This window comes from Dendrobates tinctorius, unplaced genomic scaffold (assembly GCF_039654945.1).
Source record: "Dendrobates tinctorius isolate UK_male_01 unplaced genomic scaffold, ASM3965494v1 ptg000051l, whole genome shotgun sequence".
Lineage (NCBI taxonomy): Eukaryota > Metazoa > Chordata > Amphibia > Anura > Dendrobatidae > Dendrobates > Dendrobates tinctorius.
The window spans coordinates 26,082,360-26,108,572 of record NW_027361719.1 but is presented as its reverse complement, the minus strand read 5'-3'; the positions used below and the strand labels follow the sequence as shown (position 1 = coordinate 26,108,572).

The following is a 26,213-nucleotide window of genomic DNA, read 5'->3' as shown; positions in this document are numbered from 1 at the left end:
ATATTGCTTTGAGACATACCGTAAGGTGAGGAGTAGATGCTCCTCTGCAGAAATAGCTTTGCGCATCCTCGTGTCCTGAAACGTGATCCCAGGGCGCACAATCTCAAGCAAAATATCGAAGGTAGCAAGGCTCATCCGACAATATTGATAGAACTTCTCCGGATGGCTGTGCAGAGATGTATAGAGACAGTGGAAATGGCCTTTAGATATCCTTCGGAGCAAAAGTGGTTGGACCCACATTCGTCTACGCCTCCTCGGATCCACAATCACAGGGTATTGCTCCCCCAAACGTCGGGATATAACCCAATAGAAAAGAACACGCTCTGTGGTGTTAAAAGTGAGCCTGTCTGTCATGTTTAGCACAAAGCAGAGCTGACCAAATCCAAGCACTGACTGTATGTCAAAGGTAGCAGGCTCACACCTGTTGGAGAGCCCATAAATATAGGGTGGGATGATTTTTTAAATCAGTTTCAGGCCTAAAAACCGTTATTTGTCAATTTTGGAATGGTCAGAAAAAAAAAAAATAAATAAATAAAAAAAAAAAATAAAAAATCGCCAGACGGATGTCAAGCGGATGCTTACATGCGATTAAAATTGGATCAATGAAGAAAAATCACATAAAAAACGGATCACTGGTCAAGAAACCTTTGTGCGATTTCGGACCGTTAAAATCGGACCGATTTTTTTAATGGTTGTGTGTGACTCCAGCCTTATTGTGGGTATACCATCATAGAATCCACAAATCCAGCTAAACCAACAGTCCTTCTAAGGACTAATTTACGGGGTATACAGATTGCAGTGCTAGGTAGGCAGGGAGTGTATGTGCGTATATACACATCAGAGCAAGGCATGCAGGCACTGTATGTGGGTATATAGCTATCATTGCATACATCAAAAGGGTGCATTACTGTCTGCTGCTGCCTATTACATATATACCTAGCTCCAGGTATCAGTGGCTAGGAATAATTTTTTTTGGCACTTTAATTCTGATTATTTTATTCCAAAGCAATCCAGACCCCCTTTTTTTTCCTCTATTTGCTTGTTGACACTGCAGACTACAGCCAGATCCTTTTAATACTACAATGTGAAAATACAGTAATTTTAAACGGCTTTGCCCGTCCCAGGCATCACATCTGAGTGCGCAGAAAATTCAGGAATTTTTTGTGGTACTGTAGTATTTTTTGGAATGTCTTATAAAATTTTTTGACACCATTTTGCTGAAAAAAGAATATTTAGGTGCCCAAAAAATATTTGGCTGGCAAAAAAAATATTTACCTGCCAAAAAAATATTTAACTGCCAAAAAATTATTTAGCTGCCAAAAAGATATTTAGCTGGCCAAAAAATATTTAGCTACAGTTCACATATTTAACTCTGTGTTTTGCCTGCCACACACATAGCATATCATTGAGCTAAATATTTTACAATTTTAGTCCACCAAAGAATTTTTTTGTAGTGTCATAATTGTGAGGTAGCGCTGTTATTCGGGTAGGGGATACTCGCTCAGCAGCCACAAAATCAGATCCGGCACAGATTTTCCAGAAAGCAAGCATAGTCCATGCGGTTTATTCAACATCATAAACCCACAGCAGCAACAAAACTTCATATAAACAGCAGAGCGTCCATGACAGTTTCACTCTGTAAAACCCTGTGTTCACACAGGTTGTACAATGTCCAGCATACAGGCTCTCTTAGCCTCACTTATCTCACCCACGTCCGGGTTTCCTCATGGTTGCTTCAGCTTACTGCAGATGTTCATTCCCTCCCCTGGGAACCCTCCGACACGTGCAGCCATTCACCACAGCCACTTCACAGGCTGTTAGCCAGGAAGCTCCATCTCAGCGGGACCTTCCACACTGGACCAATCGGGTCCCAGCATTCACCCCATGTGACCTACCCTGGCCACATTATATGGTCCATAGCCACGCCCACCAGGTCACATGACTATGACCTCATCACAGGTCCTTCAACCACTCACACTCTTTACAACAGTGTTCTTTAAACACACCCCTCGGTGAGTTTGTAGGTAACTGGCCCGCCCATCTCCCTAGTTACCTGGAGACTTCTCCCTGACACATTAAAGCAGCACCTCAGCAGTATCACTGCTGATCAACACATAAGTCTCCATCTCAAAGCCACCCACTTTGAGATACATAACGGCCATTCAGTATTCTGCCATTCATCCTTTCTCCTGGGACATCCACACAGCGCCCCCTAGCGGAAACAGTGGTTACTACACCACATTGCCTACTTCCAAAGACATACTGATAGGGAATTTAGATTGTGAGCCCCATCGGTGACAGTGATGATAATGTGTGCAAACTGTAATGCGCTGCGGAATATGTTAGCGCTATATAAAAATAAAGATTATTATTATTATTAATAAAGATTATTATTACTTATTAACACAATTTTGGTGGCCCCCCAAAAAATCCAGGCCACATATTTAACAGTGTGCTATCTCCGTCAGACGCCTGATCTATCTGTGGCCTACAAATTGTGGCATTTCAGGGCTACATTCCATTGTATTTGCTGTCTGTTACCCTATTTCTATACACTATTTTGGGGTACGAAATTTAAAAATACAGGTCACATATTGAAGTCTGGTATCTCGATCAAACACCAGATCTATCTGTGGCCTACAAATTGTGGCATTTCAGGTCTACATTCCACTGTATTTGCTGTCTGTTACTCTATTTCTATACACTGTTTTGGGGTACAAAATTTAAAAACACAGGCCACAAATTGAACAGACTGGTATCTCCGTCAAACCCCAGATCTATATGTGGCCTTTAAATTGTTGCATTTCAGGCCTAAATTCCACTGTATTTGCTGTCTGTTACCCTAGGTCTATACACTATTTTGGGGTAAAAAATAAAAACACAGGCCATATATTTTACAGTGTGGTATTTCCCTGACACGCCTCATGTATCTGTGGGCTACAAAATGTGGCATTTGAGGACTCCATTAAACTGTTTTTGCTGTATCTTACCCTATTTCTAAACACTTTTGCTGTCAAAAACAAAAATACAGGCCACATATTGAACAGTGTGGTATCTCTGTAAAAATACTTCTGTTTCAAATTGTTATGGCTGCTTCATGACTGTGTCTTAAATGCACTAAAGGCTACCACCATCATCATCTTCTGCCTAGAGGAAGTTACTGTGCAGATAGAAATTCTGAGGAGCAGAGGGTGAATGCTTGAGCTGTTTTGTACTGTCTCTGGATTATGAAGGCAAAATCTTCTAGATTAAATCATGACTGGAAGAGCCAGAGCAAGAGCACATAGAAGAGCATGGGGCTAGGACTCAGAACTACCATAGCCTGTTGTTCCTGGGCCGAATTATGACAATCCATCACCTACTAATACTGAACTTGTTGGATGAGGATGTCAAAAAGGAGCACCTGCAGTTTCTAGAATAGAAGCTAGAGATTTTGACATTTCGGCTGGTTTTCAAGATGTGTCAATTGGAGAGCGTGGTGGTCGAAGATGTGACTTCTATGATATGGGTGTTTCCACTAGACAATCCATCCAACATGTTATTGAGTCAAAATCTGGTTTTGCTTGCAACTCTATTCAGCTGTGCACAAGCTATGTCAAATTAATAGCTAGACCCCAGTGGGTCTTGTCACAGTGCCATGTTGACTACAGACCACAGATGTTATCTAGATCCCTAATCTCACCTCTACTTTACCAGCATGATGAATTAGTAGGAAAAGCACGTGTTTTTGATGGAGCTGCTCTTTTCTTGCCAAAGAAACTAAATAAGATCAATGAGGTGGTTAGCCGCACACGCAATGTAGAAATAGTAAACATTACAAATACACTCACTGGCCACTTTATTAGGTACACCTGTCCAACTGTGTGTTAAGACTTAATTTCTAATCAGCCAATCACATGGCGGCAACTCAGTGCATTTAGGCATGTAGACATGGTCAAGACAATCTCCTGCAGTTCAAACCGAGCATCAGTATGGGGAAGAAAGGTGATTTGAGTGCCTTTGAACGTGGCAAGATTGTTGGTGCCAGAAGGGCTGGTCTGAGTATTTCAGAAACTGCTGATCTACTGGGATTTTCACGCACAACCATCTCTAGGGTTTACAGAGAATGGTCCGAAAAAGAAAAAAAATCCAGTGAGCAGCAGTTCTGTGGCCGGAAATGCCTTGTTGATGCCAGAGGTCAGAGGAGAATGGGCATACTGGTTCGAGCTGATAGAAAGGCAACAGTGACTCAAATTGCCACCCGTTACAACCAAGGTAGGCAGAAGAGCATCTCTGAACGCACAGTGCGTCGAACTTTGAGGCAGATGGGCTACAGCAGCAGAAGACCACACTGGGTACCACTCCTCTCAGCTAAGAACAGGCATCTGATGGCTACTTTCAGCAGGATAATGCGCCATGTCATAAAGCTCGAATCATCTCAGATTGGTTTTTTGAACATGACAATGAGTTCACTGTACTCAAATGGCCTCCTCAGTCACCAGATCTCAATCCAATAGAGCATCTTTGGGATGTGGTGGAACGGGAGATTCGCATCAGGGATGTGCAGCCGACAAATCTGCGCCAACTGTGTGATACCATCATGTCAATATGGTCCAAAATCTCTGAGGAATGCTTCCAGCACCTTGTTGAATCTCTGCCACGAAGAATTGAGGCAGTTCTGAAGGCAAAAGGGGGTCCAACCCGTTACTAGCATGGTGTACCTAATAAAGTGGCCAGTGAGTGTACTTTCACCAATGAGTTATCACACAGTTCACCAACTTGCTTTCACCTTGCTTTCACGCCAGTACTGCCAGAGAGTGAGGCGTCGTGTGCACAGTGACCGCCAGAGAGCGAGGTGCCGTGTGCTCCGTAACCGTGAATACAGCACAGAGAGCCAATTCATGCCACGTGTCCAGCGTGGATAACCAATAATTATAACATTATATTCCGAAGCCTTGAAGTAGATGATGAATATATTATGAAGCAAATAGGTATGAATAATTATCACCCAAATGATGTTACTAGTGATGAGCGAACGTGTTCGCCACTACTCGTTACTTGCCCGAGTATTAGTGTACTCGGTGAGCAGCGAGCATTTCCGGGATAGCTCGGTGGGAATTTGTGTCTCCACCCAGCAATTTTGGCGGACTTTAGGCTAGTTTCACACTAGCATTTTATTGCGCTGCGTTTCATGCGCACATCAAACGCATGACAAAAACGCTTACAAACGCTTGTAAACGCTGCGTTTTTTCTCGCCTCATCGTGCGCGTTAAGGCAAAAAAAACCGCAGCGTTTGTATGCGTTTTAAAGCGTTTTGCATGTGTTTGCGTTTTTATTGCGCATGATGTCACAATCACATGAGTAATAATCCTTGACCAATTAGTGCTACAGACTCCACCAATTGGACAGCAGTGGGCATGTATTATTGGAATTCTTTATATAGACCCTGTTTACAGCTATTCTTCACATTTGCTTGTTTTTTTTCTTGACGACATGGATCTGCGCTGGAAGAGTTTTCACTTCAACTTGGATCTGGACATCAGGATGGCTCTGGCTTTTGCAGTTGCTTGCCATAAACAAAGGGAGAGAGAGACAGCGAAGACGGCAGCGGAGGCGTTTGTGGATTCATCCAATTGTTGAACTCCGGGAGAGCCATGGAGCGTTCCACACTCTCTACAGCGAGCTACAGGCAAACCCGGATAAATTTACTGATTACACACGGATGTCCCAACAAAGCTTCATGTATTTGCTTGATCGTGTCCAAGATGTCATCCGAAGACAGGACACACAGTACCGTCGTGCGATTCCTCCTGAGGAATGGCTCCTGGTCACATTACGGTACGTAGTATTGCAAAACCAAAGACTGCCTAATTTTATTTGTTCTCTGATGTACTATTCTATTCTGGCAGAATTCTTGAACTGACATGTACTTGGGCTGCAGCATTTCTACCATTTATTAAAGAAAAAGATGCATTTTTATTTATTGGTCTGCCCTTTTTTGTGTGTTTTTGGTTGTGGTAAAAATCCATATACACAAATATTAATTTTGGCTGTTGCTTTGTGTCAAAGATTCCTGGCTACTGGAGAGACACTCTCTTCAATGCACTTCCAGTACCGGCTAGGAATATCCACCTTGTCTGGAATAGTTGCGGACACCTGCCGGGCTTTGTGGGACGTTCTCTGTCCAGAATTTATGCCCCTGCCCACCATGGAAAAGTGGCTTGAAAATGCAGAAAGATTCTGGACTGTCTGCAACAGTCCTAACTGTTTGGGTGCGGTGGATGGGAAACACATCAGGATTATAAAACCCAAGAGAACTGGATCAGAGTACTACAACTAGTACTTCTCTATAGTACTCATGGCCATTTCTGATGCAGACTGTAAGTTTGTTGCAGTGGACATTGGGGCTTTTGGCAGTGGAAATGACTCCCAGGCTTTTAAGAACTCTGACATGGGCCGGAGGTTGTATGGCAACCAGTTCAATTTTCCCATGCCACGGCCTCTTCCCAACACCGAAGGTCCACCACAGCCCTTTGTAATGGTTGGGGATGAGGCATTCCAGATGTGCCAAAACCTCCTCAAACCCTACTCTAGCCGGGACTTGGACCACACCAAACAAATTTTTAATTATAGGCTGACCAGGGCAAGAACTGTAGAGTGTGCCTTTGGTATACTTGTCTCCAGATGGCGCATTCTCGGCACAGCCATTAACCTTAAACTGGAAACCGTGGATGAGGTGGTGAAGGCCTGTGTTGTACTACACAATTTTGTGATGGTTAGAGAGCACCCGCATTTTGAACTCAATGATGACACTCCTAACCCCTTGCCAGAATTTAATCAGCACCCTCTCAGGTCATCCGTTGAAGTAGGGCAAATGAGGGACCAATTTGCAGCCTACTTCAACTCTGATGTAGGACGGGTGGCATGGCAAGAGCAAATGGTGTAAAGCAATTTGTTTTTGGTTGTATGTTAATAAAACACCTGTGTTTATACCTGTACTATACTCTGTGTTTTTTAATTTAAAATTCTGATACATGGCCAGGTTACTGAACATATGGCGTGTATTTTCCACATAATCTCCTCACTTTATACACACACACTGAATAGAGGATGGGGTTATTTACAAGGTCTATCTATAATAACCTGGGATTGAATTCCAAACAGTTTAATGATGTTAAAAAACACCATATTAGTTATTAAGGATACAAGGCAAGTTAACAATAGATAGGCCTTGCACTCAACACCGTAGTCTATTCAGTATTTGCGATATTACCTGAGAAAAGAGACTGACGGGATTTGGAAATTGCAAGTCAAATAGATTTGTTTTTTTGACAACACATATCTCCAAGATTGACACACGAAACATGTGTCATTAATGGAGCTATGTGTTCCCAAAAACGCAAACTGTACGGCGCAGTGTGTGTATGGCGCAGTGTGTGTATGCGGTGAAAGACACATTAACCAACCTTTTTAGAAAAAAAATATTAAACTTTTATTTTTTAAGTTACAAAATAAAAAAAATATTTTCCCTTTGCAGGAGGTTTGTGGGAAGAATGGGATACTTTAGGGGTGTGGAGAGACTAGGAAGGGCTGGAAATTGAGGAAGGGGTTCTAGGTGAAGGGGCAACTAAATTTGTGGGGGAAGGGAGTTCAGGCATGGAAAAGGAGGCAGGTTGATAAACATCAGAAGGAGAGGGAGGACTGACTAACAAAGTCTTTTGTTTCTTGGTCTTCTTTGGGGCAGGAGTCACCAGCCTGGACCGACTAGCATCGTGTGACCGCCTTACATTACTTGAACACCTAGAGCTGGTGGACCGTGATCGTGCAGAAAAAAATAAGGAATGTGGGTCTCCCCTAGGGTGCTCTGTGGTGGTGCTGGCAGCGCTCCTTGGAGGAGAAATTGTGGTGTTGGTGCTCATCGAAGGTGAATTGTGCGCAGTGCTTCAGGTAGGAGAAGTGGTGGCGGTGCTCCTATCAGGCGAAGTGTTGGCGGTGCTCCTCTGATGAGGAGTGGTGGTGCTATGAGGAGGCGAAGTGGTGGCAGTGCTCCTCTGATGAGTGGTGGCAGTGATATGAGGAGGCAAAGTGGTGGCGGTAATCCTATGAAGAGATGTGGTGGTGGTGCTCCTCTGAAGAGGGGTGGTGGTGGTGGTCCTTGAATGGTGAGGAGTTGTGGCGGTGCTCTCATACAGTTGAGAAGTGGCAGTGCTCCGATCCGGAGATGATGATCTCTCTGTGCTCCGAACAGGAGAGAGGTTGCTGTGGCCCAAGATGATTTTGCGCTTGTGCGCCAAGCTGATGTCACCGTGGCAGTACTGGTGCTCCAGACCGGAGCAGCGCTTGACATGGTGGTGGAGGTGGTGGAGTGTCTAGCAGCACTCGGCATTTGTATTGTGGTGTCCGGCTTGTCTAGAAATGCATGTGGCCGTGCATTGATATGCAGCAGAAGTCGCTACTGTGGTGAAGCGAGTCAGTGGTGGCACAGGTGGGAATGACAACACTGACTGCTGCACGTACTGATTCTGCTGCATAGACTGCAAGTAAGCAGTGTTGCAGGCGTGTAACACAGTCAGCTGTTGCTCAGGACTAAGGTGATCCACCATGCCTCGTTCAATTTTACTAAAGAAATGGTACGCTGGTCTATTGAGGCCGGCCTCCAGCCGGTCAAGGCACTGTGCGGAAGAGTGGAAGAGGTGTTCTATGTAGTTAAAACCATGTTCCATTAGTGAAAATCCACTTTCCACTCTTTTGGACAGCGTCTTGAGGCTGGCATGAAAGGCCTCGCTCAAGTGCATGAACTCGGGCAAGACAGGCCTGTCCAAGGCCCTCTGCCGCTGGCGGGTAGTGCCCACATAACCAGTGGCAGAGACCTGGGACAGGGGAACACCTGATTGACCAGCTTCCTGGTCACCAGCTGTCTGTGTTGTTGACCTGCAACTTGCTTCCTGGCTGTCAGATGACTGGGACGGGTCCGAGGTCGATCAATGAAGAACCGCTCCCGGGACAGGTTGCAGGGTGCTGCTCCAGGTGCTGTGGAAACAAAAGCTAAACATTAGTATCAAGCATTTTCAAGACGGATCAGCTGTGGAATAGAAAATGAACGATTAGGTTCAATAAAACAAACAAAAAAAAAAACTTGCGCTCTGGTGGCAAGGACTGGTCATAAGAATTCCAACGCGCGATGATAGCGGTACTTGGTTCTTCTCCTTGCCGCTGAGTCACTGCGAACCTGTCCCTCAGCACGAACATCAGTGTTGAAGCAGTCCTTCATCGAGCACCAACGTGTGCGGACTTTGTCCACTGTTGAGAAAATGTCAAAGAAAAAGAAAATTATATTATACAATGCACAGATGGTAACATCTGTATCAGCACACACTAGAGTGAACTTGACAAACAGTCAAGGCGGCATCCCAACAAATTGAATACACAATGCATTCACTGTTGGACCTGAGGACACTTGTGTGTTTACTGCAAGTATATACAGTATATATTGCAATAAACACACATGTATCCTCAGGAACAAGAGTGAAGCATGAAATATACAGCATGACAATACACAATGTGTACACTATTGAACCTGAGGACACTTGTGTGTTTACTGCAAGTATATATCTTGCAATAAATACACATGTATCCTCAGGAACAAGAGTGAAGCATGAAATATACAGCATGACAATACACAATGCGTACACTATTGAACCTGAGGACACTTGTGTGTTTACTGCAAGTATATATCTTTCAATAAACACACATGTATCATCAGGAACAAGAGTCAATGCAGCATCGCACAACAGAGAAATACTTACTGAACGCCTTTTTGACAGTTGCAGAGGCACTGTCCCAGCCCTCCATCAACGCTGCGGCCACTTCATTCCAGAGCTGCCGGGTCACCACAATGTCTTTGCCCTGCTGGTCACAGCTGTCCCACAACGGGACACGCTCCTGGACAAGGCTGATGATTTGCTCATTGTCGAGATACATGTCTTCATCCCGTTGTGGAACCTAGAAAAGAAATACATTTAGAATCTTTGTAGTTGGGTCCTTTCCCTGGAAGAAGATCTGGCTAGTCCCGTGTTTGAGACTCTTAAATGAGTCTCCACGGACTTTATTTGTATATTCGTATTTCCCAGGGAGCATTGCACCTAGGATTTCACTGATTGAGTGCTTTTGCCGGCTGCCGCAGTGTTTTCTTTGACTGGTCTCCCTGAGGTCAGTGATTGTTTCGTGATGTTGGTCTACTAGGCATTGCTCCCACCTAGCCAGAATCCTACTCCACACTGATGAGGGGCAACACCCCGAAACAGCTGTCTGTGGATGGATATCTGCATATCTGTAAACTCGTAAAGAGCTGGATATTGACTTAAAGGGCCACTTAATATGGTGGTAGTGGTGGTTTCCGAAAGGAGTCACCCCTTGGCTGGGTCCTTTCCCTGGAGGAATATCTGGCTAGTCCCGTGTTTGAGACTCCTAAATGAGGCTCCACGGACTTTATTTGCATAGTTGTGGAGAATGATATAGATGAAAAAAAAAAGGGGAGAAAAGCAGGCCAGAAAAACAGAAATACAAAACATTAATAGCAAAAAAACAAAAAAGGATACTTACAGTGCGTCTCCTTCCTGCCTTGCCTTGTGGACATTGCTCCGGCTGTTCCGGCTCACTTTGCTGGTCCGATGCTGAGGTCTGAAAAAGAACAGAAATAACCATTTGTAGAGGCAGGTATACTTACACAAAGGCAGCAAAATACTCACCTCACGCTCTGCTTTTGCCAATTCTTGCCTGGTAGGAGAGTATTCTGATCCAGAAGACATGCTGGGAAAAAAAAACATTAGTACATTATATATTTTTTTTAAAAGAAAAGGCTAACATACATTGGTTTATACTCACATTACAATGCTGTATTCTCCAAACTATAATGGATTCTCGCTGGCTGGGTGGGTGTTGTCTTGTCTTGCACACTGTCTGGAGAGTGATGATCTGGCACTATAAAGCCCTTCTTTTATGTCCCCTCCACCAAAACAATGTTGCTTGTTTAGGGGGTGGATTTAACATGTGTCTAGACATTGTTTACTCTGAAATTGCGCGCGCTTGCAAAGTGCTGACATGCGCACTACACTGCGCATGTCAGTGCCCCCATAGACTCTAATGCTATTTTTTTGTGCATTGCGTGCACTGACGTGCACATGCGCATTTTTAGCGAGGTTTGGCGGAACAAAAAATGCAACATGTAGTGTCCAGCGCGTCTGGTCGCACACTTGTTAAATGCGTAGCGCACTGAAACGCTGAGCCACGTGTGCAATCGCTAGACACTGCGCCCGCCATTTTAAAGATAGGGGACCATTGCACGTGCGACCGATAATGCACGATGCGCTGTGCGATAAAACGCTAGTGTGAAACCAGCCTTAGAGACCCAATCACGCTGCAGGGATTGTCTGCTAGGCTATGAAACGCCGCAGCCATCTTTGTTGTGGTCGTGCAGTGATTGGCTGGCCGCACAGCATCATCAGGGGTATAAGAAACCGGACGCCGCCATGCTCGTCACAGTCACCTCGGGAATCAAAGAGAGTAGGGATAGCTGCAGCCGATATAGGGTCAGAATTGGTGCTTTATTAGTTAGTGTGGGGTCTAAAGTGCAATCATATAATCCCTTTAAAAACATGAAACTTTAATAAATTGAGGTAAAAAACGCTCCCCTAGTGCAATAGTGTAGGGGAAGTGGGCTGACACACAGACCTGTCTGTGGAGAGAGGGTAAGGTGTAGTGTGGTTTGGATAGACCATTTATAGTGATAAATGGGAAACAGCTGGAGATAGAGACGGTGGGTGTAATATTGGAGTTTGACCGCAAGAGGGCAGTGGAGAGCTGTGAGAACAGGACTGAACACCAGCCATTGGCTAAAGAAACTTCATAGTCATGGGGGGGCGGGGTTACCAGAACTCTAGGGGGATAAAAGAGAGAGTTCTAGAAGCGTTCAGTCCAGTGGGAGGAGCGCAGGAGACAGGAAGATCTGCTGAGGAGGAAAGACAGAGGAGGAGCTCCGGAGGGGGACTGGCAGCTGAGACAGGCTATGGCTTTTTCCGGAATCTCGCCACGGGCCACAAAATCTATCTTAACGTGGCCTCCATCAGACATGGATGGGCTCTGCAGGAGGGAGACCTGGTCTCCTATTACAAAGAGTACTGGCCCCGCGGCTCCTATCTAGTGGCGGTCATCGCATACCCCGAGGGTTATGAACCCCCATAAAGGAAACAGGACTCCTGGGTCCCAGGCACCAGGGACACTCGGGGCCCAGAGACACTTCGAGCATCCCAGAGACTCCACGGCTGTGGGGTTCCCTGCTGATTGACGAAATATCGGCCGCCAGGAGGTGGTCCAGAGTATCCTTGACAATGGACTGCTATGCACTGTTGCATGGCCTAGGGGACAGTTCTAGGTCCTCAGATGATTTACACATTCTTCCCACTCCTGGTGTGGCGGGGATGTCCGGAGGGAGTGCACTCCTTGAAGGAAGGGGGAGCACTAATGTCCTCATATGTTTAACAGTTTGAAAAGTATAATGTTTTACTTAAAGAAAAGTTTGAAAACAAAAAGAGAATGTTCTGATAAATATGTGTTGCGGTACTGGTAGATATAAGTAATAGAATTAGTAAGTAGTTTAAATATAGTATGGTAATTAATATAGAATATTGCAAGAGATAGGGTAAATTTTGTAGGAGTAGTGTCTATTGAAACTATGTGTAGTAAGTTTGAAATGTTGAAATGTTATTTAAACAAAAAAAATGATCAACAGGTCCCGGGTAGTGTTGAGCATTCCGATACCGCAAGTATCGGGTATCGGCCGATATTCGCTGTATCGGAATTCCGATACCGAGTACCGATATTTTTTCAATATCGGATACCGGAATCGGAAGTCCCCATAATGCAATGAGCCACTGTTGTGGCTGTGATTGGCTGCTGAAATGATGTCATCATGATGTGCGGTCTGTGCCGACTGTCGGGGGTCTGTACTGGCCTCTCGGGGGGTCTGTACAGGCCTCTCGGGGGCCTGTGCCGGCTGCTGGTGGTCTGTGCGGGCCTGCCGGGGGTCTTGTGTGTGTGCAGGCATCGTCCGATGGGACTACAAGTCCCATTGGGCGATGCCTGCTACAATGACAGTGATTGACACATTAGCCAATGATGGGACAGTAGTAGTCCCATCATCCGGCTAAAGTGTTGAATGTAAAAAAAGCAAAAAAAAACATACTACATACATACTTCATTCATTCAACATACATGCTACATATACACTCACTGGCCACTTTATTAGGTACACCTGTCCAACTGTGTGTTAAGACTTAATTTCTAATCAGCCAATCACATGGCGGCAACTCAGTGCATTTAGGCATGTAGACATGGTCAAGACAATCTCCTGCAGTTCAAACCGAGCATCAGTATGGGGAAGAAAGGTGATTTGAGTGCCTTTGAACGTGGCATGATTGTTGGTGCCAGAAGGGCTGGTCTGAGTATTTCAGAAACTGCTGATCTACTGGGATTTTCACGCACAACCATCTCTAGGGTTTACAGAGAATGGTCCGAAAAAGAAAAAAAATCCAGTGAGCGGCAGTTCTGTGGCCGGAAATGCCTTGTTGATGCCAGAGGTCAGAGGAGAATGGGCAGACTGGTTCGAGCTGATAGAAAGGCAACAGTGACTCAAATTGCCACCCGTTACAACCAAGGTAGGCAGAAGAGCATCTCTGAACGCACAGTGCGTCGAACTTTGAGGCAGATGGGCTACAGCAGCAGAAGACCACACTGGGTACCACTCCTCTCAGCTAAGAACAGGCATCTGATGGCTACTTTCAGCAGGATAATGCGCCATGTCATAAAGCTCGATTCATCTCAGATTGGTTTCTTGAACATGACAATGAGTTCACTGTACTCAAATGGCCTCCTCAGTCACCAGATCTCAATCCAATAGAGCATCTTTGGGATGTGGTGGAACGGGAGATTCGCATCAGGGATGTGCAGCCGACAAATCTGCGCCAACTGTGTGATGCCATCATGTCAATATGGTCCAAAATCTCTGAGGAATGCTTCCCGCACCTTGTTGAATCTCTGCCACGAAGAATTGAGGCAGTTCTGAAGGCAAAAGGGGGTCCAACCCGTTACTAGCATGGTGTACCTAATAAAGTGGCCAGTGAGTGTATACTACATTCATTAAACATACATATATACTACATACATGCTATATATACTACATTCATACAACATACATACTTTATATATACTACATTCATACAACATACATATATACTACATACATGCATGTTACATATATACTACATTCATACAACATACATGCTACATTCATACAACATACATACATACTACATAAAGACCGCGAGATGTCACGGCCTCGAGGGATAACAAAGTCTCACGGTCATTCGTGCAAAGGATCACTGGGACCGGAGTGTGGAGAGAGGCAGGATGGCTGAACAGGACGTCGGAAGGTGAGAATAACTATATTTTTTATTTTTTTTATTATTTTTTTACACCTGATCGCTGGTCTCCCGCCTGTCACACGCAGCGATGCGTGCTGGCCAGCGGGAGACCAGCAACCAAAGAAATGTCCAGAGGTTTCTTCCAGTGATCAGCGATACCGGCAGGGGGGCTGCTCGCTGATCGCTGTCACACACAGCGATCTCGCTGGTGAGATCGCTGTTGTGTCACAAAAGTTGTGACTCAGCAGCGATCTCGCTACCGAGATCGCTTAGTGTGACGGGGCCTTTAACCCGGCACCTAATAGCAGGGATTAGCCCACTGTTGTTAATGTCAGAGCAAGGGCTAGCCCGCTATTATATAGTACATGTAAAGGCAAGAATGCCATGAGTAGTTTTCACAGCGTGAAGAAAATTTTACTACATAAGTATATATAGAACGAGCATCAAATAATTTTAAGGTGCTGAGAAGAACTTACATGAAGTGACAAAGAGTGCTGCCGCTGCCTGCCGCCCCTACGCGCGTTACGCCGTAGCTTCTTCAGGAGGCGTGGTTTAATAAAGCCCCAGATTTAGTATATATGGAGTCACTATCCAATAAGCAACGCCACATGTCAGGTGCAATACTAATTTAACGCGTGCGCAATAAAGCCTCAACAACGAAACAGAAAGATGTAGTATATATGTAGCATGTATGTAGTATATATGTATGTTGTATGAATGTAGTATATATGTAGCATGTATGTAGTATGTATGTATGTTGTATGAATGTAGTATATATGTAGCATGTATGTAGTATGTATGTAGGCTGTATGAATGTACTATATATATATATATATAAAGTATGTATGTAGCATGTATGTATGTTGTATGAATGTAGTATATATGGAGCATGTATGTAGTATGTTTTTTTTTTTTTTTTTACATTCAACACATTAGCCGGATGATGGGACTACTACTGTCCCATCATTGGCTAATGTGTCAATCGCTGTCATTGTAGCAGGCATCGCCCGATGGGACTTGTAGTCCCATCGGATGATGCCTGCACACACACGACCCCCGGCAGGCCCGCACAGACCACCGGCAGCTGGCACAGGCCCCCGGCAGCAGGTACAGACCACCAACAGCCGACACAGGCCCCCGAGAGGCCCGTACGGACCACCGGCAGCCGGCACAGGCCCCTGGAAGCCGGCACAGACCACCGTCAGCCGGCACAGGCCCCGAGAGGCCCGTATAGACCACCAGCAGCCGATACAGGCCCCCGACAGTCGGCACAGACCCCCAAGAGGCCCGCACAGAGCCTGCCCGCACACACAGACACGCACAGTGTCTGCCCACGCACCGCCCAAACTCTCCCCCCCCCCCAAACAGGATGTACAAGGCAAGAAAGGGTTTCTTTTAATTCCGACATTTCTGTCCCATTGACTTGAATGGGACTTCTGGGATCGGAATCGGCGATACCCGATACTTTTTTCATATCGGCCAATCCAATCCGATCCGATATTTTTCAATATGGTATCCAAATTGTATCGCTCAACACTAGTCCCGGGTACTCAGAGTAGGAACAAAAATACCGACCATGACTACTTAATTTGACGGGACAGAAGAGACGGATGGGATTGGAACAGACAACGGTCCCTAGGTCAGGTCCCCAGTACCACAAACACCCCCACAACAGACAGGAGGACGCTGATGAAGACCTGGTAGGTTAGGGCCTCGGTCATTGTGCTCCCAAATTGAAGAATGTAACAGAAGGAACAGAAGGTGAGAAAAGTGAGAAGTACGCACCCATAGAGTAGTCCGGGTGGTCCTTGCTCAACACGAAGGAATTGTCATGGTGGCGTACATGCTGGCGAGTAGCCGTAAGCTACTCGGAGCATGATTGCTCCTGGTTCGGTTCGGCCCCCGCGTATCATGGGCCTAGCTCAACAACCGGTCCGACAAATGAAAGTGGGAAAGCTTCAGAGCGTCAACGAGAGGGAACAAGATTGTTGAGGATGACAAAGGTCAAAGGAAGGGAGAGTGTAGGGGAAGTGGGCTGACACATGGACCTGTCTGTGGAGAGAGGGTAAGGTGTAGTGTGGTTTGGATAGACTGTTCTAGTGATAGATGGGAAACAGTTGGAGATAGAGACGGTTGGTGTAATATTGGAGTTTGACCGCAAGAGGGCAGTGGAAAGCTGTGAGAACAGGACTGAACACCAGCCATTGGCTAAAGAAACTGCATAGTCATGGGGGCGGGGTTACCAGAACTCTAGGGGGATAAAAGAGAGAGAGTTCGAGAAGCATTCAGTCCAGGGGAGTGCAGGAGACAGGAAGATCTGCTGAGGAGGAAAGACAGAGGAGGAGCTCCGGAGGGGGACTGGCATCTGAGACAGTCAAGGGGGGTGGCCCCGACGATAGAAGCCACAGATGGAGACAGCCTGGGCGTACCACAAGTCGGACGGACTCGGGCAGGTGAAGCGCTGCAGTGGTAGGCCTAGGGCAGCTGTAGCGAAAGAGCCGCGAGGGTCGTCACACGGAAGTAAGGAGTAAGCAAGGGTACCCCGGGCCTGTGTGCGGAGAGTGTAAAACTACTGTCGTGTGTTGCTGTTGTCGTGAGGACGGCCAATCTGTGCATGCTCAAACTTTGGCCAGTTTACGGCTGTTTGATTTTTTGCCTGCCTGTCACTGCTATATCTAGCAGTCTTTTGTATCCCCAAAAAATATAAATTAATAAGAAATACAGTCTGTTATCTCAGGCAGAGGCCTGGTGTATCTGTGGTCGAAAAATCTTCGCTTTGCAGAACTACAGTACTTACCACATTCAATTGTTCTCCAAAGACATCCATTTGTAGGCAGCTTTTTACCTCTTTCATTACTCCATTTAAAATGGGCAAGGCAATTCTCAGAAAGAGAATTGGAGGGATCCAATGGCTGGATATCCTTAAAGACAAAAATGTCCAGGAAGGATGGGAAATCTTGAAAAATGAAATTCTCAAAGCACAGTTGTTAACAATTCCGAAAAGAGGGAAGAATAGGAAGCATTTAAGGAAACCAGGATGGGTGAACACAGAACTTAAGCACATGCTAAAAAGGAAGAAAAAAATGTTTATAAAATGGAAAGAGGGAGGCATATCTAAAGAAGAATATAATGCTGTCTGCAGAATCTGCAGGGCACAAATCAGATTATCTAAAGCTGAAAATGAATTGAGGCTTGCAAGAGATGTCAAAAGCAATAATAAAGGATTTTGGGGATATGTCAAAAGTAAAAGAAAAGTCAAAGATGCTATAGGATTTTTACAGGATGAAAATGATGAAATGGTAAGACAGGATGTTGAGAAGGCTGAACTTTTAAATTCCTATTTTGCATCTGTTTTCTCTCAGAAAGGAAATGTAACACCAACTGTTATTCACTGTCCTATTGAGGGAATAGAAGAATCCAGGATATCTATAAACAGAAAGATAGTGAGGAAACACTTAGCTAACCTAAATGAATTCAAGTCTCCAGGTCCAGATGAATTACACCCCAGAGTACTGAAGGAGATAGCAGAAGAAATTTCTGAACCACTCTCCATAATCTTTGAAAATTCTTGGAGAACAGGAGAAGTGCCAGAAGACTGGAGAAGAGCAAATGTTGTTCCTATCTTCAAAAAGGGGAAGAAGGTGGACCCAGGCAACTATAGGCCAGTGAGTCTGACTTCTATACCAGGAAAGATCTTTGAACAAATTATTAAACAACATTTAAGTCAATACCTGGATAAGAATGAAGTGATCAAACAGAGTCAGCATGGGTTTGTAACTAATAAGTCATGTCAGACTAACTTAATTTCCTTCTATGACGGTATCACTGATTGGGTGGATCAAGGAAATGCTGTAGATATAGTATATCTTGACTTCAGCAAAGCATTTGACAAAGTCTCTCATACAATCCTTATTGAGAAAATGACTAAGTATGGAATGGACAAGGCAACTGTTAGGTGGATTCATAGCTGGCTTAGTGATCGGACCCAAAGAGTGGTCGTAAATGGCTGCACATCCAGTTGGAAGAATGTCTCAAGTGGGGTACCACAGGGCTCTGTCCTGGGCCCTGTATTGTTCAACATCTTTATCAACGATTTAGATGAAGGAATTGAGGGTAAACTGATTAAATTTGCTGATGACACAAAGCTAGGAGGGATAGCTAATACTAGAGAAGAGAGAGAGAGGATTCAAAAAGATTTAAATAAACTGGAGAAGTGGGCAGTAACTAACAGAATGGTTTTTAACAGGGAGAAATGCAAAGTACTACATCTGGGCAATAAAAATGAAAAAAGCATATATAGAATGGGAGGAATAGGGCTAAGTGACAGCACATGTGAAAAAGACTTGGGTATACTAATAGATCACAGACTGAATATGAGTCAACAGTGTGATGCAGCAGCAAAAAAGGCAAATGCAATTCTAGGATGTATTAACAGAAGCATACAGTCTAGATCACGTGAAGTCATTATTTCCCTCTACTCCTCTTTGGTCAGACCTCATCTGGAATATTGTGTCCAGTTTTGGGCACCACATTTTAAAAAAGACATCAACAAACTGGAGCAAGTTCAGAAAAGAGCGACCAGAATGGTGACCGGTCTGCAAACCCTGTCTTATGAGGAAAGGTTGCAGGATTTGGGAATGTTTAGTTTGCAAAAGAGAAGACTGAGAGGAGACTTAATAGCTGTCTACAAATATCTAAAGGGCTGTCACATTGTAGAAGGATCAACTTTATTCTCATTTGCACAAGGAAAGACTAGAAGCAATGGGATGAAGCTGAATGGGAGGAGACACAGATTAGATATTAGAAAAAACTTTTTGACAGTTAGAGTGATCAATGAGTGGAACAGGCTGCCACGAGAAGTGGTGAGTTCTCCTTCAATGGAAGTCTTCAAACAGAGGCTGGACAGACATCTGACTGGGATGATTTAGCGAATCCTGCTTTGAGCAGGGGGTTGGACCAGATGGCCCAGGAGGTCCCTTCCAACTCTACGATTCTATGATTCTATTAAGGGGCGAGGGATGGGGAAGTAGAAATGATGCTGATGATGCATGCAGAGGACAAGGCGGTGGCAAAGCTTACAGTGGGCCACAGCAAAGACCCACATCTTCGTGATCTAAATTCCTGTCCCAGTTTCCAAGGGTCCGCACCACAACACTATTGAAGAGCAGTGTGAAATGGTTGTTGGTTGGATAGCGGATAATGCTTCAAGTCACTAAGTCACCAACACCACCATGTCTTCCACACGGTCAAGTCTGAGTAGCCATGAGTGTGGACCGGATATTACTCACCCTGCCCCTCCTTCTTTCCACCATGCCGAGTGCCCTGAGACAACTGATGCCACACTCGGACACTCAGAAGTGCTGTTCAGTCATCCATTTGTAGATTCGTGCCTCTCGCCTGCTCCACTTGAAGCGGGGCAAAATGATATTCCATGTAGTGATTCACAGATCTTTGAGCAGCCACGGTCACCTGAGGTGGATGATGATGAGACACATTTGCCGGAAAGTCAGGAGGAGGAGCAGGATGTGGATGTGGAAGACGAGGTGGTGGATGACATAGTGACTGACCGAACCTGGCAGGTGGACATGCAGAGCAAGCAAAGCAGCACACATGGGGAAGGAGGCATATCACCCCAACAAGCAGGAAGAAGCAGTGTGGTGGCCGCAGACAGAAGGCGTGCATCCTTTCCCCGTCACACCAACAGGCCGGAAGTTGCCATTCAAAGTGTTAGATCTTCACTAGTCGTTATTTTTTAAGGACTATAAAACCCTGATAACCCTAAACAGGCCATTTGCAGCTATTGCCATGCCCGCATCAGCAGAGGTAGTAAAACTACTAGCCTGACCACCACTAGCATGATTTGGCACATGGCAGCAAAGCACACAGAGCCATTCACAACCTGTCTCATACATAAATCTGTGACATGGTCTCCCTGGACTTACCTACACGCAACCTTCGATCCTCTCAACATCATCTTCTCTACTCCCCTCTTATCTCTTCTTCCCCCAACCTATTACAAGACTTCCCAAGTACTTCGCCCATACTCTGTAACTCTCTACCCCAACACATAAGACCAGACTACCGTCTACCATGGACACATACAAAATGAACCTGAAGAATAATCTCTTCCGACAAGCCTACAACCTGCAGCGATCCTCAGTCTACTGAACCGCATGACGAGTTCTACCCTCTCCTAGTGTATCCATACCCATCCCCTGTAGACTGTGAGCAGGAAGGGTCCACTCTCCTTCTGCACTTGCATGTGCCTTGTATTGCTCATGTTTAGTGTGCTTGTCTATGTCTGCCCCTTTGTCACATGTAAGGCACCATGTAATATATGGCGCTATAAAAATGACTAATAATAATAATATCATCCACCACCTCATCTTCCACTTCCGCACTCTGGTCCTCTTCCTGATTTTCTGGCAATTGTGTTTCATCATCGTCCACCTCTTGTGACACGTTTCCACCGTCGCCTTCATGTGACCGTGGCTATTTAAATATTTGGGCAGTACTACATGCAATATCATCTTGCCCCACTTCAAGTGTACCATGCAAGAGGCCTGAATCTTTAAATGGTAAAGTGAACAGCTCTGTGGGATCAGTTGTCTACAGGAAATCGGCATGGTGGGAGGAAGGAGGATCAGGGTGAGGAATATGCGGTCCAGACCCACGGCTACTCAGACTTGACCGTGTGGAAGACAGGGTGCTGGTGGCAAAGTGACTGGTGGTAGCAAAGTGACTGGAAGCATTATCCAACCAACAACCTTTTGACACTGTTGTGGGTTCAATACGTGGTGTGCTGATGCGTTCCCCTAGTAATTGTGACAGGAAGGTCGAGCGAGAAAATGTGGGTGTTTAGTGTGGCCCAATTTCAGCTTGCGAACAGCCTCAGCCTCTGCATGCACCATCACCATCACGTCCACTTCCCCATTCCTTGACACATACCTTGCCCCTTTTAAATGTACTACATTATTTTCCATGTTCACTCCAAATGGCAGACTTTTTTGCGAACTTATATGTTATCCGTGTGTGTGTGAAACTCACAATTTAAAATATCTGGCCTGTAGGTAAAAATTTTTTTTTTCCTCAACTGGTGTCAATAACTTTAGTAAGGCTGGTTTCACATTTGCGTTTTTTTTCGCGGTAATTTAGCGCTAAATAGCGCATGCGTTTTTTTTTCCTATACTTTGCATGGGATGCGCTTATGTGCGCATACACATGCGTTTGTACGCGTTTTACCGCGCATGCGTTTTTTTGCGGTATGCGCTCGGGCGCACAAAATGCAACTTGTTGCATTTTTTGTGCGTCCAATTTGCCTCAAAAAAACGCATGCGCGCGCAATGCGTTTTTTTACAGCAAGACACCCATTATAAGTCTATGGTGAGCATATGTGCGCATTGGCATGCTTATGTATGCGTTTTTTTGCACATGCGTTTTTTTTTTTACCATTAGTTTAGACAATGGAATTTAGGGGTTTGGGTAAAGTTAGGGTTAGTTAAGGGGGTTTAGGGTTAGGGTTAGGGTCAGGGTTAGGGTTAGGGTTAGGTTTAGGGTCAGGGTTAGGGTTAAGTATGGTTTGGTTAAGGGTTAGGGTCAGGGTCAGGGTTAGGGTTAGGGTTAGGGTCAGGGTTAAGGTCAGGGTTAGGGTTAAGTATGGTTTGGTTAAGGGTTAGGGTCAGGGTTAGGGTTAGGGTCAGGGTTAGGGTTAGGGTTAGGGTTAGGGTCAGGGTTAGGGTCAGGGTTAGGGTTAAGTATGGTTTGGTTAAGGGTTAGGGTTAGGGTCAGGGTTAGGGTTAGGGTTAAGGTTAAGTATGGTTTGGTTAAGGGTTAGGGTCAGGGTTAGGGTTAGGGTTAAGTATGGTTTGGTTAAGGGTTAGGGTTAGGGTTAGGGTCAGGGTTAGGGTTAGGGTTAAGGTTAAGTATGGTTTGGTTAAGGGTTAGGGTCAGGGTTAGGGTTAGGGTTAGGGTCAGGGTTAGGGTTAGGGTTAAGGTTAAGTATGGTTTGGTTAAGGGTAAGGGTCAGGGTTAGGGTTAAGTATGGTTTGGTTAAGGGTTAGGGTTAGGGTTAAGGTTTGGGTCAGGGTTAGGGTTAGGGTTATGGTCAGGGTTAGGGTTAGGGTTAGGGTCAGGGTTAGGGTCAGGGTTAGGGTTAAGTATGGTTTGGTTAAGGGTTAGGGTTAGGGTTAGGGTCAGGGTTAGGGTTAGGGTTAGTAAAATCATGGTTTGGGTTAGTGTGAGTGGCCACCTAATGTTGGAAAAAAACGCAAACGCGGTAAAAACGCACTAAAAACGCATACAAACGCTTAAAAACGCTGCGTTTTTTTCATGCATGCTCATAAAAATGCTTGAAAAAAACGCAGCAGTTGTATGCTTTTGTATGCGTTTTTCAATGCGTTTTTTTGCGGGAAAAACGCGCTGCAAAAAAAAGCAAGTGTGAAACAGGCCTAAGAGACAGGAAAAACAGTTCAATGGAGTACTCAAATGCAACAATTTGTAGCACACAGATAGATGAGGCGTCTGACGGAGACAGGCCGCTCTCAAATATCTTGCCTGTAGTTTGTTATTTTTTGGCCAGAAAAATTGTGTGAATAACTAGGCTAAGACAAAACAACAAAAAAAATAAAAAAATAATTGATGGAGGCCTGATACCTTATGTATATTAAAACAGAACTGTGTAACCTGATAAAGCCTTGGAGAAGATTAACCCGTTTTGTGCTGCCTATCAGCAGGTCTCACAATGTATTTAAAAGGCCCAGTCCACATAAAAATGGAGAGCATTTATATGAAAATGCACAATTTATACGGTATTCCATAGAAATGGCTTCTTAGTGGGATACCACACATCCTCCACATCTCTTCAGACACCACCACTAGAACACTTGGGTGAACGTGTTCCATGATGCAACAGCCATATTATTGCTTGCAATGGAATGTTTGTGGTCTCAGCAGAGTTCACCTATCATTTCTTGTTTTCCCCCCCCCACAATGAGGAGTACAAATAAATATCAATTATTAAAAAATTATAGAGTTGTACAGGAGGATCAAATAGATAGTCGTGGTAGTCGTGGTATGGCACTGTGCCCTATCAATACTAGAGTACCTTTTGTTTAATTACCAGCATTACAGAAACATTTTCAAATGCAGATGAAGTTGATAGAAAACCACAATCTATGTCCCCCCAGCATTCCTCTGTACACATCTCAGTATTTTGATCACTATTAGCGTGATCTATTTTCCTTTAACATTTCTCTGTCTTCAGAACACAGATATGACAGCAAGCTTCAGCCGCAGGGCAATGAGTATGGCCTATGATAGAACAGTTCTGGATGACATTTTTACAGTGTGAAACATTAATTAGTCCTAAAAAATTATTTTGCTAGAACACATTCGGTGGACACTTATTAATTCCCCCCTCCCCCCATTTAGTGTAATATGAAGGTCTTGAGATTCATTTGTAGGAATCCAGATAGTAAAACTACCAAACAACAATTATCTTTTAAGTTTAAACAGATTATTGAAGACATTTAAACAAGTTATTCAACATTTACTGTATGTAGCCTCCCTTGACAGAACAGTAGAACCATAATTGTGTTGTATCACAATACTAGACCAAGGGGGGTTTTGTTTAAGGAGTCTCCAAGTTGTGTTTATGTCATCAGAAGTTAATCTTAACTGCAGGTGGTTGGATGATTGCTGATGATCCTGAGGATTTTAATAGCACTTTTAAGATAGTATCAGGATCAACTTCAGCTGGAGGATTTTAAACCACACTGGAGGAGGAGTTTGTGTTTCTTTGACATTAACTTTTTTTCATTGCATTTCATTGGTTGTCCATCTAGGTATCTGTTGTTGTATTTTTTGTAGGCACGAACTGCATCTTTCTTTCTTACAAACACAACCTCTGCATCTCTAGAACTCAACAACCAGGTGCACTTAAATGCACCGCATACACAGAAAAGCTTCACGCTATCTTCCTCAGTGACTCTTGGATGCAAATTATAATGGTCATTTTTGTGCCTTCTTAAGAGCTAAAGACAGACTCTTCATGACTGGGCCTAACTGATGAACTGGCCTCATCTGTCACAAATATCCATGACACGTTGGTTACAGCCTTTGTGTGCAATAAAGGTGGTGATTGGTGAAGTGTCTTGCTGAGTAGACATGGGAGCTGTGTATGCATCATTCTGTAACACATTAGTAAGAGGTAAAGTTTGCCCAAGAGGAAATGAATTTCCAGAAAATCACAGCCTTTTTTTAACTTTGTTTGCAGCTGTGATCTTCATCTTCTTGGTGGGGTTGTGTTACAATTCCAAGTCGTCAAATACCATAATCGTCCATATCTTGTAAAGAGGAAATCAGTTGTTTCCCAGGTTCGTGGTTAACAAAGTTTATTGGCATTCCTTTAACAGTGTTCGTTACACTGGAAACAAATATTTATCAGCTGTGACATTTGGATATTATTGGCAATATATGGGTGAAGATGAAGAACCTTGTGCCACGTGTGTGTTGAGTTACGGCCGGTGCACTCCTCTTTAAACTTAGGTCTAAGAGGTAAGGTTTCTCCTTGCGGAGAGTGACATGCCAGCTCTGGCTTGTCAAGGTAAGGAGGCTTATTCGCCATGCAATGCTCCTCTGGGAAAATAATATGCAAATTGCCTCCTCAGAAAGAAAGAGGACTTTTACTCTACAGCGCCACCTATTGGTAGTAGCGATCCTACAAGCCACAATCAACCCTTTAACGAGTCTTAGGATAAGTCATATTACAAGACTCGTTAAAGGGTTGATTGTGGCTTGTAGGATCGCTACTACCAATAGGTGGCGCTGTAGAGTAAAAGTCCTCTTTCTTTCTCAGGAGGCAATTTGCATATCTTTAAACTTAGTTTTTCACGAGCAACCATCAGTTTGTTTGGTTTTCCTCCAACACTGATCTGTTTTCTAGAATTCAGCATCTCACAAGCATCTTGCACTTTACCCTTCATATGGACACATGCATCTTTGGCAACATATTTCTTCCGGGCATCTTTTATGCAGAGCTTCAGATGCACATCTGTTACACGGATCTGCTGACAGGCATGAAATGCATTCTGGTAATTGGTGGTGGGCGGCTAAATGACTAATCATTGTAGGCTGTATCCTGGATCTCATATTTAAAAAAACTGACTGTCGCATCCAAGCATAAACTAAGTGTGAACAGATGCTTAACCAAGAGTCACCAACTCATATACACTCAAACAAAATAGGAAGCACTCTGTAGCGCCATAGCATGCAAACATGAAATATGAAAAATGAATTGCATTACTGCATTAGAAATATGAAAAACTGAGAAAGCTTAGCGCATAAAACGGACAATTTATGTGTATCTGGAAGCCACATTAAGGTGTTTCACGTTTTTCAGGACCCTAACCTAATGCCAATCCTCACTTAGACTAAAGTCTTCATCTGTATGGGAATCTATGTAAATCCTCTCCTTAGACTGAAATCTATATCTCATGTTTGCATGCTATGACGCTACAGAGTGCTTCCTATTTTGTTTGAGTATCCTGGATCTCATACCTCCCATAGCCATCGCTGTTATTAATCCTGTACGTTCCCATTCCTGCGGTCACCATGTCCCTTTTCCTGATCACTTCATCCAATGACTCGTCTGCCATATTTTTGCTAAAAACCTGAACCTTCCCAGCAGCAACTGTTTGAAACCACGTTACTGTTTTCCAGAGTGTTTATAATGCCCATAAAAAAAGTTTACTCACTATG

At 44.4% G+C, this 26,213-nt stretch overlaps 1 protein-coding gene across 7 annotated transcripts in view; it reads right to left on the bottom strand.

Moving 5' to 3' along the window:
- The window catches only part of LOC141091343 (17-beta-hydroxysteroid dehydrogenase type 6-like), a 265,988-nt gene that overhangs the window by 166,647 nt on the left and 73,128 nt on the right, over window positions 1-26,213 (bottom strand). Inside the window, exon 1 of one of the 7 annotated variants that reach the window (XM_073576879.1) lies at window positions 17,254-17,386. The exons of 4 other annotated variants lie outside the window; for them this stretch is intronic. In XM_073576879.1, coding sequence (XP_073432980.1) covers window positions 17,254-17,310 — 57 coding nt within the window. In that variant the 5' untranslated portion in view covers window positions 17,311-17,386. Of the gene's footprint in view, window positions 1-17,253; window positions 17,387-26,213 lie in introns of those variants that run through there. 2 more of the 7 variants (XM_073576877.1, XM_073576878.1) reach the window with 2 other exon arrangements.